The sequence below is a fragment of the Oreochromis niloticus genome, linkage group LG7, assembly GCF_001858045.2.
Source record: "Oreochromis niloticus isolate F11D_XX linkage group LG7, O_niloticus_UMD_NMBU, whole genome shotgun sequence".
Taxonomy (NCBI): Eukaryota; Metazoa; Chordata; class Actinopteri; order Cichliformes; family Cichlidae; genus Oreochromis; species Oreochromis niloticus.
The window spans coordinates 56,138,742-56,155,554 of NC_031972.2; the positions used below are offsets into that span (position 1 = coordinate 56,138,742).

Sequence of the window (16,813 nt, forward strand, 5' to 3'; positions counted from 1 at the left end):
GTGGAAACTGATAAAGTGTCCAGCCATTACTCCTGCGTCCATCTTTTCCATTCCTGTCCCTTATAGGTCACTGCTTTACCAAGCGGACAAGGGGCTTAGGGAATACAATATACTGCCAGGTCATGGGTCACACACTGCCTGTGAGGGGAGGCTAAGTAAGTAAACAGGAAATCAGCGGAAAGTGAAAATAACACAAGCAAAAAAGGGAGGGACTTCAGTGGATGTAATATAGGTCTGGAATGAGGTGGACAGAATGGAAGATGCAATATGAGATATTGTCTATTTTTGCTCCTTTATTCCTTCTCTCTAGTCTGTGTTAGTGTGTAACTGACTCTCTCTGGTTCTGCTTTAGCCTGCTTTGAAGGGGTTAAAGCCACTGCTGATTGTTGAGGACAGAAGGAGAGAGGCAGTGTTTGGGAGGCAGAAAAGGAGAGCAAACTGTAGGGTGAAGAGTAAGGAGAATACTTGTGCATTCTTAGCATTGCAAATACGTAAAAATAGTACACATCTTCCTTATTCTAACCTGACAGTTTTTACACAATCAAAACTTGCCTGTACCCACTTTTCTTACTGCTACAGCAAGTTTTGCGTCAATCACATGTCAATATTCCCTTCACGGCAACCTTTCCTTCCATGAGCTTTTCCTACTCCGTCTTCCTCCGACTTTTCCTACAGCTTGTAATAGCAAAGTGACCCCAAGTGAATCTGAGTGTCAAACCATCCCCTCTGCTGCTCCTGCCCAATCATGCATGGCAGCCTGTATAACATAACTCATATGAGGGCCCCTGTAATAGTGCTGCTGTTTGATCTGCTAGAATAACTCTGCGTATGTTCGCGTTGTCTCAGGTCACTCTGCCGAGCTCCAATCAATCACTGCTTGGCCGTCTGACTGACTGAAGCCACGATCAATGCTGCACACAGACAGGGACTGGCTCTAAAATACATGGCTCGGGGCTTGGGCTTACAGATTACTGCAAGACTCTGCGCTTGTCTGCTGCATAACAGAAAAACTTGAGCCTTTGGAGTTCCTTGAGAAAAAAAAGGAGAAAGGGGCTGAGTCAGGGGGGTCAGACATAAAAGAGCAGATACTTGATCAAAGTAAATTTGGGCTGATAAGTCCATCCATCATGCTGATGATACGTTTAATTCACAGTGACAGCATGCGGAAAGGAATGAGTTTGAGTGAGTGAGGCTGTCATGTTTGACAATACGCATAAAGTCTTATCTGTCAACTCGTCGAGAAAACTAGCCAGTGCAGCGGCTTTAAGTGCACGACTGGCGATGAACTCATGAAGACTAGACAGGCTAGTTCTGGGCAATTATCAGCGTGACTTTAATATGGAAAGACCTCACTGATACAGATAGCAACCTCTCGACGACCAATCAAACATATTTACACTCACTAACACAAAACTAGTCAATCTTCCTTTTCTTTACCTGTGTGACTCAGAGGAAACCACCACGACACGTGCTGGGGCTGAACGACGCAGCACGTCTTGTAGACACTGCACTAGCAGGAAGTGACCCAGATGGCAGATCTGGAAGGTGGACTCCAGGTTGTCTTCAGTCAGCATATAGGGCTGAGTGCACACTGCTGCGTTACACACCAGAATGTGCAGCGGCCTACGGGAGGAAGAAAGCAGAAAAACAAAACATGTTTGACTGATTGTGAAGCGAAAACAAACGGCCATAGAAAAAGATTTCCTACCATATCAGGATGAAGAAGATGTAATGAGAGACAGAGGGAGGATTTTTTTTATTTATTTTTTTTAAAAGAGGGGAATTAGAGAAAAATGAAAGCAGAGAGAGGAAACGGGGTGTCTTATTCCAGAGTGCGGTAGACTTTAGAGGTCTACAGAGACAGAGCATCAGTAATGCTGATATGATACAGAGGTTTCCAGTGCAACTCCCTATGGCTACACAGCTACTGTAGATACTGAATACAGCTGGCTGGGATCCAAGAGCAACACCACAGTGAAAAGCAATCTCAAACAGTTTCAACACACAGGGGTGGTGGAAGTAATGGATGTTGATACTGGCTCTGTGGCAGCACTTTGAGTAACCAAAGCTACCAACACATCGACTCAGAAAGGCCAAGCAGAAGAAAACAGATCAAAGAAAAAGCACGCACTAAGTCACGGAATAAAAAAGGAGCTGGCATTATTAAAAAGGTCCAGTGAGAAAGCGTATGTTTTAGGAGACGGAGACATACAAAGCATTTTTATTCTTGCAGAATCCGTGTGGGCGACTGAGCAACGCTCCCCGCTCACACGGAAAGGGAAGGAGACTGCTGGATTGGTCAGGGCAGCGAGAGATCCTTGTCGGTGACAGCGTCGCTCCAGCGAGCTCAAAACCACAGTAACACAGTCGAACAATCCAAACACACCCCACCAATTTTTAATTTCTTCCATTAGAATTAATTATGAGGCCGAAGGCAATTTGTGTACCCTGTGTTTAAGACTGCCTACTGGATTAATTAAAAACTGGATGCTGGAAAATTAATGTGTGAATTGTTATGCCTTGCTATAATGAGCCATCCCATGCTATTACATAGTAGTGTACTGTACGATCACCTTCAGGCCTCTGAACACACAAGGTTCATTAAAGAGCACCAACCTAGGCACAAGTCAACTTAAAGAACGCCGACCTCAGCGCTTTATCAGCAACGCACACACTAGGAATGTGAGATATTTAAATTTTCGCCCAAAATAAAACAAGGTGAGGAAGACTCACTTAATTAAAAGAACATCTGTAAATAAACAACCTCTGCGACCTGCATTTAATCCTGATAACACGAGATAGGAGAGTAAAAGTTGCTGTAATGCTCAGAAATTTGCTCAGAAATCGCTCTAAGCTTAAAAGTAGGCAAAAAAGAAGACTAGTTGTTTTTGGCCCAGTGTTCACGTGTCTAATAGAGTGTGAAGTACAGTAACAGTGTGCAAACCTCTTGGCTCTATCCCTAATTTAGTGGCTAGGGGCAGTAATATCACAGACACAACGCCTGACCTTCTCAACCTTTCACTGCAGCTGTTGATTTAAACTAACGCTTACGACACTTTCACCTCTTTAGAATTGCACGTTGTGACCTGTAAAGGCAAAAGAAAAACAAAGCATCACAAATTGGTGATCAAAAAACTCCACAAATAAACAACTTTCCTCTGGTCAGTACAGCGATTTCTCCCATGCAGCTCAGATGGGCCTCTGGTGAGTCTGCTTGTAATGTAAAAGGCCTGTTAATTCGACTGCCCACCAGTTAGTCCCTCTCTCATAAGCGCAGGTCTAATGAATGTCTTTAATAGGCCTACTGCTGCACACCACATTCCCTCTGTCCACATTAAGACCTCACACAACACTGTGTGCACCGTGCAATCTCAGCGCTGGTCAAACGAGGGTGTTAACTACCGAACGGGGAGACATCAGTTTATATATTTACTTTAAATAACCCCCCTGGGTATGACCCCTGACCTCTATGATAATGTAGGCCAGCAGGAAGAGATTGCCTGTGTGAGCTCGGCTCGTACTGCTGGTCGTTAATGATGCACTTTGCTCCAAACACATATACAGTGGATATGAGAGCGCCACTCTTTTTGACCCACATTTAAACTCGCACACCAGAAGCAACATAATAAGGGAGCAAGAAAATAATCCAACCCTTACAAGAATATAAAGGAATGGAAGAATTGTGGACGAAGGTTGTCTGGTTTGTATATTATTTTTAGTTTTATTCATTTGTTTGTTTAGTTTTTACAAATCACCTATTACATTTTAAATGCTTGAAATTAAAACTGAACTCAGTAAAAACAAATCAGAGGTGAAAACAAATTCCACGTGTTAATTACGGACCGATCAGTAGAAATTGTATTAGGGCCTTCTGTCAGTGCCGTCCTCCATCAATTACATCCCAATGAAACTGCGCCGCATTCAACAATATCAATATCCAGGTAATTTCATTTCAAAGGACAGGCAATTAAAGCAGAATCGGGGTCAATGGAACACAAAGCAGCGTGAAAGCCACTGACTAAAGCACTTAAAAGCAAGAGAGTGAGAAACGAGAGAAGGAAAAGAAAAAGACTCTGATTACATTTCACCTGTCAATGACACGCTGCAGGAGCATTATTGTGCATGTGCGTATGAGCATGTGTGTGTGTTTGTGTCTGTTTGTCTCTGTGTGTTTACAAATCTGTGTATGTGTGTGTGTGCGCGCCCGCGTATGTCTGTATGCACATATTTGTGCGTGCTGTGTTTGCCGCTCCTGTGCATGTTATGCCTGAAGACATACGTGCAGTAATAGAGTGGTGGTAGACTCAGACAGCTGCCCAGTGCCATTCACAGCTCAGAGCTCCCAGCCTCCACTCTGCTCTGTTCGCCTTCTGATGAGAATTAATGTACTCTGACGTCCCCTGGGAGTCCCGCACTCCCCCCCCAACAGCACGGCTAATGAAGAAATACAACCTTGCCAAAATACTGAGGTGGAGAGAGAACGACATAGACAGAGAGACGACACGAGAGAACGGGAAAGAAAGAGAAACTAAGGCAGATAAAACATTCGTAAACAGTGATATGCAAAAAACCAAGTGTGAGAGGACTGAGGAGTTGAAAGGAGGCCAGCATAACTTGAGTGTGGGTGGGAGGGATATATGTAAGCGCAGGGAGGGAACTATAGGACACAGAGTGAGGGAAGCCACCGTGAGGTTTGGCTGTGACCCAAGACACGTGTCCTGGATGGCCATAACCTGCCCCAGGGCTGCTACGGGCGATGACTGCCCGGCCTCTCCCCAAGGGGCTCCCTTGACACCAACACCCCCTACGCACACACAAACACACACTCCCCTGCCTAGAGACCTGCGGGTGGATGAGCCGTATGGATGATAGAAATTATGACCCCAAAATAGCAACCGTACGAGCGGCCACGGGACGCAAGACACATGCTATAAAAGCTGACCACCACAAAATAAGTGCCATAAAGTGTGTTCGACCAATGTCAAGCAAATCGACACAAATAGACACACTCACTCCTGGGGCCTTCCCCATATGGTGTCCATCAGTAACATTTTAGATGTCCTTTCAGTATGGCATAATAAAAGAGATAAATAGTTGCTAGTCCTAAATAAAAGACGCTATTTAGTCCCCACAGTTTTAAACTTAACTGTTTATTTATTCCTGCTCTTAGACTAAAAATAAGTCTGATCAACTAATAGGAAATGCCATGATTTTTTTTAGTTGGGCACTCTGCCATAACTTTAATTAACAAATCAGTTTTAAACCAGCTCTTCTCCTGTTTTTTCACACTGGAGATTCTCCATGTTGTTTGATTGTCCAGGTCCAACATCATGCAGGGCAATTTTCCATATGCAGGGCACCTGCATGAGCAATACCATTTACTGTGTGGTTTTGTGGGACAAATGCCAGCACATTTCAGTTGTGACCACCTCAAAGGCAAGAGTAAGAGGAGACAAAATTTATAAACGGCATCTGTTACACCAAGCCTGCGTGATCCTAAAAACACACAACCTGCATTTCCAAAACAAGGAAGGGATGAAAATTAACAACATTGTGTTTATTACTTACAGCTTCATTGCTTTGAAAGATTCAGCAAATTCCCTGACACTGCGCAGAGAAGCCAGGTTGCACATCATTGCTTCAACTCTCGCTTTGTGCTGTTGAGAAAGAGAAAAGAATATGATCAGAAAAATACAGACGTAACAGCAAATTAAAAGAAATTTCTGAGACTTTTTTTAGTTTTTGCCCATTTTAATCATTGTTGTCAAAGGAAATAGTGATCACAAGTAGAGGCTGAATGTTTGCATTCTGTTTTATTTCACAGGAAAATGTAGTGATTCAAGTCCTGGAAGAGTGATCGCTCTTTGCTTGTAGTCCCCATGTTTTCCCCACTTTTACTTTGATGAAGTCTGGTAAAAAATCACACACAGAGAATCCAGGTTTCCAGTTACCGTCCTGTCTAAAGACTCTTAAGAAACTCATAAGTAGTGACAGTGTCCTCTCCCTGCGTGTTTGTGTGTGGCTCATCTCACACCATATGTTGGCAGACAGGGTAGCAGACAGATAGCAGAGAGGAAGAAAAAGATAAATGACTTGAGAAGTGAATGCATAGCTGCATTTACACACTGCTGAAGACAGGCTAAATATTCATCATCCCCTCCATCCTACTGTAGCATTGTGCTGCAGGGCAAAGGCCTCAGCAAAAATGCATGCAAGGACCATATCTGTTTAATAGAATCATACAACGGGGTTCATCAAGTCTGTCAACTCACAGTCTTTCCATGCCTTTCTGTCTCTCCCCACTTTTCCCTTTATCTGCTGAGGCCCTCGACAAAAAAAGCCAGGTTCAGTCTACCTGCAACATATGAGCTCACATGGGACTCTGGCATATGTTAGCACGAGTGCGTGCCGCATGAATTGAGATGGAGCATGTAGATTCCAGACTCCAGAGCATCCCTCATGCTCTGGTCTCTGGGCACAGTAGCACCAGGTATCCCTCCTTCCTCCCACCCGCCATCCCAGTAGAACACTGTCAGCTCAGATTACACCCGGAAAGGCGTTCAGCTCGCCATCCGCCACCACTGGTGTTGCTCCCCTGCATCCCTTCTCCTCTGATCTGATCTCCTGTCTCTGGGTGTCATATGGGAACGTCTTTCCTCAGTGTGTCTGTCTCAGCACAGCTAAGTACACATGACACTCACAGCAAGGACGCTCCATGGAGCAGTGAGCACAAAGAAAACAATAAAGGGTTAAGAGCATCTTCTGATGGAAATGTGATTCTTCAGGCATTTTACAGACACCTTAACTGCCCCAGGGTGTGTTTATACATGCATACAGAGGCACACGCACGCCCGCACACGCACACAACAAATTCAATGTTGTGACTCAAGGGTAAAACCACGCTATCACACCATTATCTATGCCTGAATTATTCTCTTGATGCCACTCTATGCCATTATATGGATGCTATTACAGAGCATTAAAGGGCTGATTATGGCTATTATAGATATGATTATAGGGTACCTGCTTATATGATCTGTACACAGCAGTAATCACAGGTGAGAGGAGACAACTGTCTGATTTAATTGCTTATATGTGCAGTGTGCATTTATACTCCTTGCCACTTTCACAAGGTATGCATGCACATAAATGCAGGTGGATTGAAAAGTAATATTTGGTCACCAAAGTAACAATATAGTTTGCAGCACATATGTTTAAAAAAAATCATCTTCAGTTGTTCATTTTACTGTGAGAAAAATGAGGCATTACCTCCCAACAAGGTCAGAAGAGACAGCAGCATGATAATTAACAGGTCACTATAAGGCCTCCTCAACAGGATAGCTCTCTCTGTGTGTATGACCAGCAGAGAAGATGAGAGCAGGTGTCAGCTTGACGAACACATATCCTCTTCTCTAGAGACATGGAGGGAAAGGAAAGGAGAGATGGAGTAATGGGAGACCAGAGGGAGGATAGAGGGGGGGTTGAAGAGGGGCCACTGGAGCAAATCCAGCAGGGAGAAGGTGAGCAGCCTGCCTGCCCGCCCGCCTACCCTCCCCCTGCAGATTGAAGTCTTGCGAAGAAAATAAAGTTTATTGCCTGGAAAGAGGGGGAAAAAGCATGTAAAAAGCATTAAAGCGATGGAGGTGAACAATTAGACAGATGGCCAGGTTTTGGAAGGAGAAGAAGAAAAAAAGGAGTAGAAAAAGACAGGGAGAACGCATAGACGCAATCGTTCAGGGTTTTTATGAGGACCCTGACAACTCCTGGTCTCTTCAAGGGCGAAGGAAAAGTGAGAGGCAGCGAAGCCTCTCTGGTTAACTCTGGAGCAATCGCTGAGTAGGCAACACCACAGAGCTCGGCTCAGGGTGACAGTGCTTACCGCCCCCCAGCTACACACAACCTATCGCTACAACTAAAACAGAAAGGCTAATTCTGAGAGAAACACTGTAAATAAGCTCCAAAAATTAGAAACCGCTGCAAAGTGAGCGTCCTCGTGTCCACGCATTCGCAAAACAGGCACGTGTTCAGGACAGAAATCGGCAAGGTCACCGTGAAGATAACATCACCTGATGCCTCAGACTACCGCTGCTGCCAACACCTCTCACCTGTCACCTGCCATCAAACCCAGAAGACGAGCTATCTGTAACAAGACAATGACCTTTAGGACTTTCACCATAAGGAAGGAAAGAAGGAAGGACTAAGAGCAAGGATGGAGCGAAACCGTTAAACTTTTCCTCCGTGAATACAGAAAGTTGGCAACTGCAGAGGTTCTCCTTCTCTATCCTGGTCTTTTCCGCGGCGTACCCGGGAATGACATGTGATCACTGCTGAAAGAAAGATGGAGAAGGAGGAGAGGATAGATGGGGAAGCGCTCTAATACAATTATAACCGGGGCCATCCAATCCAATAAAATGAAGAAGTATTAGAGCAGGGGAGTCCCATCCTGTTCAATAAGATACTGGACCACTTTACTAACTCTTAAAACACACACACACACGTGTGGGCACACACAGGTGCACACATTTCGCTGACCCCTTTAATAGCACAGAAGCCACCCCTAATGGACGCAAGCAAGTGGAACCACCAAATAATACACTGTCTTAATGCACTAGACTCAATCTCATCCCCCTCTCCCCTTATCCTTCTCAGCCTTCACTCTCATACTTTAACCCCTGCTTCCATCTTCCCTCACCTTGTGCTGCTCCCCACCTCAGCGCCTCTTATAGATCACCAATGCAGAGGCAACACTTAAGGAATCAGAAAAACCCCTATATATACACAAAACACTTAGCCCGCAGACCCCGGTTAACGCTTCAGACGAGGAGAAGAAGCGAGTAAAGGAAGACGATGCAGTAAGTGTCGAATTCCTGTGGTTTGAAGTATCACTCCCTCTGAATATGAGATTCGTAATATTAATATAAAGCAACAGCAGTATAATATGGACATATCCTAACCAGCAGGTGCAGAGGTAAGGTGTTGTAATGGCGATGAAAGTGAATGAGCAGGGAAGACACCATGTGAAAAGGGCACCTTATAAAAGCAATTAGAGAAATGACTTTGAGCCCCTCTTCTTGCTCTGTAGATTAGAACAGGCCTCGGAGGGAGGAACACCAAGGAACTCAGATCTCTATGACCTTGGCCGCAACACACCATACTAAATTGGCCATCAGCTTTTAAGACTCATATCATAGATATATATTTTTAGCAAAAAGAAAAAGAGAGAAGGAAGGAGGGGGGGGACTGTGGAATGTGCAGGTCATATATCATCCTGTCACAATTATGACGTTTGTTCATAAATACCAACCAATCTCCTCTCCACCTGGCTAAGTCACATGCACTTGTGCCTATGCATGCGCTATACACCAACAAAGAAATCAGACGCACACACACACACACACACCCCACGTGTGGAGAACGCACATGCACATCGCAAATAAAGAAAAGGACACATCTGGCTGGGTGCCCTACCACGGGTCTGAGAACTGACCTCCACACAGACAAAAAGACTGAATACACACTCAGGTAACGACATGCATTCGAGCGCCTAACGCACAAATGAAAGCACGCGTTCTGCACATTACAAACACTAAACACACACAAACAAACAAAATGCACGCCCGCGCGCGCACACACACACATCCACTTACTCACTGGCATGCACGCACACTGCAATTAATAGGGAGGCAGGTCTCTGGTGAGGAAGAGAAAGTGCCTGTTCAGCACATACAGGCAGAATATGCAATTTCCTCCAGTTAAGTCTGTATTAAATTGATTTCTTCTTTCTCTGACACGGACTGGGTTTTTCCCCTCTAATGAAAGCTGGATAATCTACAGGTTTTCCCTTTCCTGAAATCAAGTTACAAATCAAGCAATTGCAGGGGCAGATATGGGAAAGGTGAAGGAAGGACATGGGATGATTTTCCAGATGAGAAACATGAAGAATGAGGCGCGCACGTGCCGCTGCTCGTAACATGGACATCAGGGGCACCTGACACGCACGCGGGGAGCAAAAAGGCCAGGCCTCGGTTAAGTACTCGGTTGACATTTCTGGTCAGCGACGGCCGTGCCATGTTAGTAAGCGCGGCTCTAATAACTGTAATTAATTAAATGCGTTAATTAGTAAGCACTTCAATGAGCTAATCATTCATTCAAACCTGTCAGGGAGTCACATGGAGGCAGAAAGCTGGAGAAAAAAGCGCGCTGAGCAGAAATCATCTTTAAAAGAACTTAAAGATGAACAGTAAAAGAAGAGGTATTTGTTACTTTAATGGGTAAAAGCAGCAGTACAAAAATATACGAATAATTAAATTGAATCTTTGTTAGCAGCAATGTGCAATTTAAATAAACAAAAAGTAGTCATTACAGAGGCGACGTTACATAATTACTTTTTATAACACTGGATTATTAACTAATGTGTAAGCAGAATTTTAATGGTATAGCTGGTGGAGGTGAAGCAGTTTTAAGTACTTTATATGCTGGTGTGTAATTTAATTTTACTGAATAGTGAGGCGTTATATTTTATACGCTCATTACAGGTTTTCAAAATCTTTAACTTTAACTGTCAAATAAATTTAGTGAAGTAAAAAGTGCAATATTTCCCTGTAATGTAGTAAAGTGGGAGTATAGAATAGCTTCTGTAATGCATACAATGCATTATAATACAGCATAATATAGTTCAGTAAAAATTGTCTTAGAATATGCTGTAATTTTTAGAAAGCGATTCCAAAAATCTAAATGAACGCACAACCAGATAAAGCAAAATTCACACAACAATATATAAGAAATTAGGTAGGGAAGTATTGGGGTTTGGCTTTTTTGGGGGGTTATTGCTAGTAAATCTGAACAATGACCATTTTTTGGAGGCTATCTGTGAGGTGAACGGACTGCACACAGAGAAAAAGAGCGAGATGATTTTGCATTGAAACTTGAGGTGATCGAGCTTGGCGTTATTTTACAGCTATTGAGACTTTGGCTACCTTTCCAAAGAGACAGACAGGTCAGACAAGAGGAAAAATAAAGACAGAGAGAGGGGAAGGCATAAGAGCAGACAACGAGAGAGGGAGAGAGAGACAGCGATGGGAAATGAAAAGGACAGGGCGGTCATCATAATTGCAGAGTTTGCTTTTCGGATGCAGACAGACCAGGGCCATGGGGCCTGAGGCAGATATCAGATTGCACACAAACACACACATAAAGCACGCACATACAAGCTGACACGTGCACCCATATATACAAACATGCACATTAAAAATATTCCACCACAGTGGAAGTAAGTTCTTTTTCATTAAGAAAAAAAAAAAGACTGTTAATATAAAATGGTTTTGTTTTTTTGTTTATGTTTCATAAAGAATCAAGTGTGAAGCGAGATAGCAACATCCAGCTTTCACTCCTAACGGTGTTTTATTATAAAGCTTTCTGTGTCAGTGTGCGTGTCTCCATTTCTGCCTCTACTTCCCTTCTCCCCTCCTTCATCCAGGGCACAGCCTGATCAGATTTACATTAAAAAGTGATGGAGATTTAAATAATGTGTCTATGTTCTCAGAAAGACATCAAGAGATTTTCATCTTACTCTTCTCTTCTTCTGTCTCTTCTTCTCCATTTCCTCACCCTCTCCTGCTCCTATCTCCCCCCCTCATCTTACCCCCCTCTATCTCCGCCAGATTCGCAGACAGTGCACATTTTCCTGCATGTCTTCAGTGTAACCGATACCCCTAACAACCAGGATTTTAATGCGTTCCATATTGCTCCCTAATATTTCAGATCTCAGAATAAGCACTGGCAATTACATATTTACACCCAACTTATTTTGCAATTCTGCACAGGGACTTTAGTGTCTGGCTGAACAGCGCAAGCAGACTTAGCTGCTGATTATGTTGTGGTTAGATAACAAAAGAGATGGAGAAAAACTCCTAGGCCCTGTGCATTTATATTGTATACACAACTTTCTGTTTGGGGGTGTCAGCAATAAAGCTCCGTTCGCTCAAGTACAAAATAATGCGTTCTTTTCAAGTGCGACAGTAATGTGATTGCTTTATCTAAACCTGCTAGTTTTACTCTGTTTAATTTCTCCTGAAACGCTCGTGCTTTGTGCCATCTCAGTATCCCGAGGCCTGGTAAAGCACCAAAAACATTTACACAAATGTATACTGTTGTAGTGAACACACATCGGCTGTTCAGAGATAATAAATTAAGCCCCTTTGATTTGGTTATCCGAGCCCCCTTTTTTGTATCAGCGTTATAAAAACATAAGCATAACATAAATGAATAAGAAAAGAATCTTGCAATTAAGGAACGTGTAGGCCTTTGATGTGAGTAAGTGTATAATAGGCCTTTTGATGAGGGAGTGTTTTATACTCCGCAGGGTCTGGTATGCACTTTGATTAAAAGCTCTTTTGTTTGGCAATATTCTAAACTGCTTACCATTTTCCACTGTCACAATAGTTTAGTCTGGAAAGACAGGAGATGGTGCCTTTTGCTCTTTCTCTCTGGGATAGAAAATCTTGCCCTCGCTTGTATGAAATCACACGGTAGAGATACTCTGTTATCACCACGAGTGCAACAAACGGGGAATGTAAGAGTGACCTTTTAGCAAAGGGATAAAAGGGAGGCACCATCTGACATCAGAGTGTTTGTTTTTACTATTAACATTACTTCAATTTCCAAAGTCAGGAGCACGTTCATCAGCAACCCCCGAATGCAGTCGCTGAAGCACGATTTACATGATCTGTCCTGTCGGCTGATAAGGGCAGTTCTGCATTCAGTGAAAATGCTTGGCAGATTTGAATAATAGGATTCTCATCATGTATCTTTAGCCCCTTGTCGCCTGATAATAGCCTAAAAGACTCTGGTTGAAAAATGTAATAAGTGCGTCATGTGACCTCAGCAGAGGTCGAGGGTCGGCGAGCCACGGATCGTCAACAGAACACTGGCGTGACAGAGAATAAATGATGCCTTGTAAACAAATTGAATTATTGCTTTAATTCATGCAGTCTGATTCAATTTGCAGGAGGAGGGATCCTACACAGGGGAACAGAGGAGTGAAGGAGTGACAGCGAGCAGGGAGGAAAGAGGAGGACGACGTGGACACACACCTTCCCCTCCATCACTCCATCCCACGATGTCTTTGGCTCCACTGAAGGAAAGTAACTGCATTAAGAGTCCCGATCATCCCGCAAGACTGCGTGCTGCTTTCTGTAGACGGCGAGTCTTCCTTTTGTCTCTCAGCTAAATCTATTAAGGTTGTGTCAAATTGAGTTCGAGCTGGGACCACTGGGTTGACTTTCTGCCCTGGCGCTAACTGAGTGACAATATCTGAATTTTATAAACTGGTGCGCCGAGAGCATGTTGATTAAGATGTTTCTTCTTTTAGACGTGGACGTGATGGAAAAAAGGAGGCCTAAAATCTGAAGAAATCTGCTTATCGTGATTAGCAGACAGGAAAGCCCATCCTCCTATGGTACAACCCATGAACCTAAAAAACCCCGTCTAAACCATCAGTATTACTTTCGTCTATCACCCAAAGCTACATTAGGTCTCTCCTCAGTTTGCTCCTTAATTCCATCAGAGTAATCCCACATTATTGCCCTCTAACAGTACCCTAAACGGAGAATAAAAAGTTTGCTCCCCTCTAGCAGTGTATTACCAGGAAACAACAGGCCCTCTCCTCATTAAGTTATAGATATAAATGCTCCAAAGCATGAAATTACCCCCGAGCCTCCCTCTCCAAATAACCTGGTTTGCAAACAAATGATCCGAGCACAAGCAGTAAAAGGCAGATTATTAAAATAATAGGAGGGATTTAAATTTGCATCCACAGAACAATTCGGCAAAGGACTATGCAATTACTCCTCCTCTCCTCCTCCCCTGTTCATTCCACCTCTCTATACCAGCAAGCCTGGAGTCCCTCACACTTTATAGTGTCCATCTGTTCTGTCTAAGAAACAGGAGAACATTCTGGTCTCTTCAGGTGTTGATGTAGCTAAATGCAGGGATATGTGAGCTAACTTGGTAGTTTGTGGCGCTTTTGTCGAGTCAAAACCACGATCAATTCCCATACTCAGCCCTAGCACAGTATTTCTCTCCTTCTATGATAAATATCTAACTTTATCCCAAGACGATAACAGTGCCTCCTCCTATGCTGGGGTAAATGGGGAGTGATGAGAGAGTGAAGTAAGCAAGAACGGACAAGGCAAAAGGTGCTCCGATCTGCATTACCTCTGAGTTATGGCCTCCATTTGCATCTCAATCAGCCTCTTTGGAGAGCCCAGCACCTTGGTAACACCCCCATCACACCACAGCCACCCCAGGTAATCAGGGAGATTTAGTGGGACTGGCAGTCTACCATGGGCACCCCCTGGCTGGGGCTCGCTGCTCATTCCCAGCCCCTGGTTTCGCTAAGGGCCCTCTGGGCCACATCCAAACACTGGAGAATGGCAGCACTTAACAAGACTGAGGAAGACCAAAATAGACGAGCAGCAAGAACAGGCCATAAAAAAAGAAGGAAAACAAAGCACCCGTGTGATCGTAATAGATCTTCCCGTGTAGATGTCTGCATAGTGCTCTGAATTGCTGCCTCATTACAGCAGGGGGGTGAAGGAAAAAAAAGAAAACAAACTTGAACTTGTGACCTCAGGTGAGAACATTTTGTCTCCGAGCTGATGATGACACTGACATCGCCGCGCTGCACCCCTGCAGCAAAATCAGGCTCTTTCTAACATGTAATGGGAGTATGCGCACCCACAAACAAGCACACACGCACACAGCCACATGGTGCGATTTGCAGATAGTGAATGCTCCACTTGAGACTTGCCTCTCTAGTTAGCGCTGTCTCATGGCTGGACCCTGCTAAGGCATTATTACCTACAGTCAGCCCTATTGATATTGTGACTCCAGCATCTGTTCACCTCCTTGTTACTGCATGGACCCCAGCGCACTGTCCTATCTGACTGTGTGCATGGTTTGTGAGTGTGTGTGTGTACGTGTGCATCTAAGACCTCTGGGCATGAGAGTAGTCACTTTGCACAGTAGAAGACGAGAGGCTGAGGAGGCTAATAGAGAACCACTGAACACACCAGGGGCCTAATCAAGTGCGAAGGACACATACCCACAGCTCCAAAGCTCTCTCTTAAACAAACACTCTGGCCTTTCTTTCTCCCTCTAATCTCACAGATGCTCACGGATACCGATGCCACATCACACAAACTCTTTGTAAGCAAAACAAAAATATGAGGAAGAGGGGCGAGACCGAACTTTACCTGCAAATACAGATGGCTTGGGTGACCACGGCAAAAAATAAATTAAAAAAAGAGAGAAACAAAAGGCAAACAGGAGGGGTGCAAGGAGCGAAGAGGGAAAGACTAAGAATGAGGAGCTGAGTTTCAGTTATCAGAATCAAATATTAGTGGGGAAAAAATGGGGAGTGGGCAACATTAATCAAAGTGTTCACCTAGTGGGCAGCCATATGGCAGATCAGCACGCCAACAGTGCAAACTTGCTGATCTTCAGTAACGGAGTGCAATTAATTCCACTGGCTGCATTCATCTCTCCCTCACACGCTGAAGGAAGGGAGGTAGAAAAGAAGAGGAGAGAACAGAGGAGGGTTTGTTATGACTCTTTACTCTTCCTCCTAAACTCTTTTTTTTTTCCCCAATCTCTCTCAAAGCAGAGGAATCAAACCTTGGTGATGAATGAGGTGGACACAAGGGCCTCAGGTAGCTCCTGTGGCGATGGTGGGGGGGAGCGACGAGGGGTGAGTCAAGAAAAAGTGAGAAATTAGGAAGCAGAGAGAAAACAATGGTGGTGAGGGATTAGCTTATTGTAACATTTGTTCAAGGCATTTGTAAGACCTTAAAATCTATATTTATGTGTCTCGTTTTCCTTCAAAGACTTATTTTTCCTAATGAACACAACCAAGTTTAAAAATCTGAAAAATCCCACTGCATTTACTGAAAGTTTATAGGGGAAACGGTACCAACAGCATCACCAAAATGACTAAATTAGAATGCAACTCTATTTGCAAAGCATCGTAATGAGTGTAAGGCACGCACAATACCACTGGTCAAAAAATAAAGCCTCATAAACACGATGTAAATCCTATTATCCAGCCCGCATAATAGCTTTTTTACACAAGACTGTGCAAATAAAACATTGTGTCTATTAACGCTTTCCAACTCTCCCAAAAATTTATAGTGGTGCTCATAAAATCCTTTGAAAAAAGGCCGAAAACTTTTTTGTAATTTGCCTCCATTTGTCAGAGAGCAGGAATTAAAGTTTGCCCTCTTAACAAGTGAGGCACAAAAATGCAGATTAACCTCAAAACTCAATCTCAGTACATCTACACAGAAGTCTTTCTCCGCAAGATTAAACCAAATACGATGTTTTTTTTTTTTATCATAAATCAATTCATTAAAATGTAAATTAAAAGAGAAAAATGATAATGATAAGTAATGTCATTCTCAGTCACATCTTCTTCTTTTTCAGTTGGTTAGATAAAGCAAATAACGAAAAAAAGATGGCAGAACAAAGTAAACACAACCTGACCACACACACACAGACACACGCACCCATCTCAAACCTCTTTTGGTTTTATGTAAAATTACCGTCTCCCCCGGCTCTTAACACAAGCTCATCTCCATTAGCCGCAACCTAGTAAAACTGACTCCTCCAAATGAGTTGTGAATATGCATTCCCCCGGCCCTCTCAACTCTCCCATCCATACAAAAATACTGCGTCCGCTCACTTACATCCATATCTCTTGTAAGTCAGCTCATCCCATAGGCCTAGTCACCATACTACCCATACCAATATCATAAAT

At 43.6% G+C, this 16,813-nt stretch overlaps 1 protein-coding gene across 3 annotated transcripts in view; it reads right to left on the reverse strand.

Annotated features, from left to right (window-relative positions):
- Window positions 1–16,813, reverse strand: part of wwox (WW domain containing oxidoreductase) — a 127,805-nt gene that overhangs the window by 86,571 nt on the left and 24,421 nt on the right. For all 3 annotated transcript variants that reach the window (XM_013268640.3, XM_019361516.2, XM_005470884.4), the window contains exons 6-7: window positions 5,569–5,657; window positions 1,438–1,623 (exon numbers count right to left, since the gene is read on the reverse strand). In XM_013268640.3, the coding sequence (XP_013124094.1) occupies window positions 1,438–1,623; window positions 5,569–5,657 (275 nt within the window). The remainder of the gene's footprint in view (window positions 1–1,437; window positions 1,624–5,568; window positions 5,658–16,813) is intronic.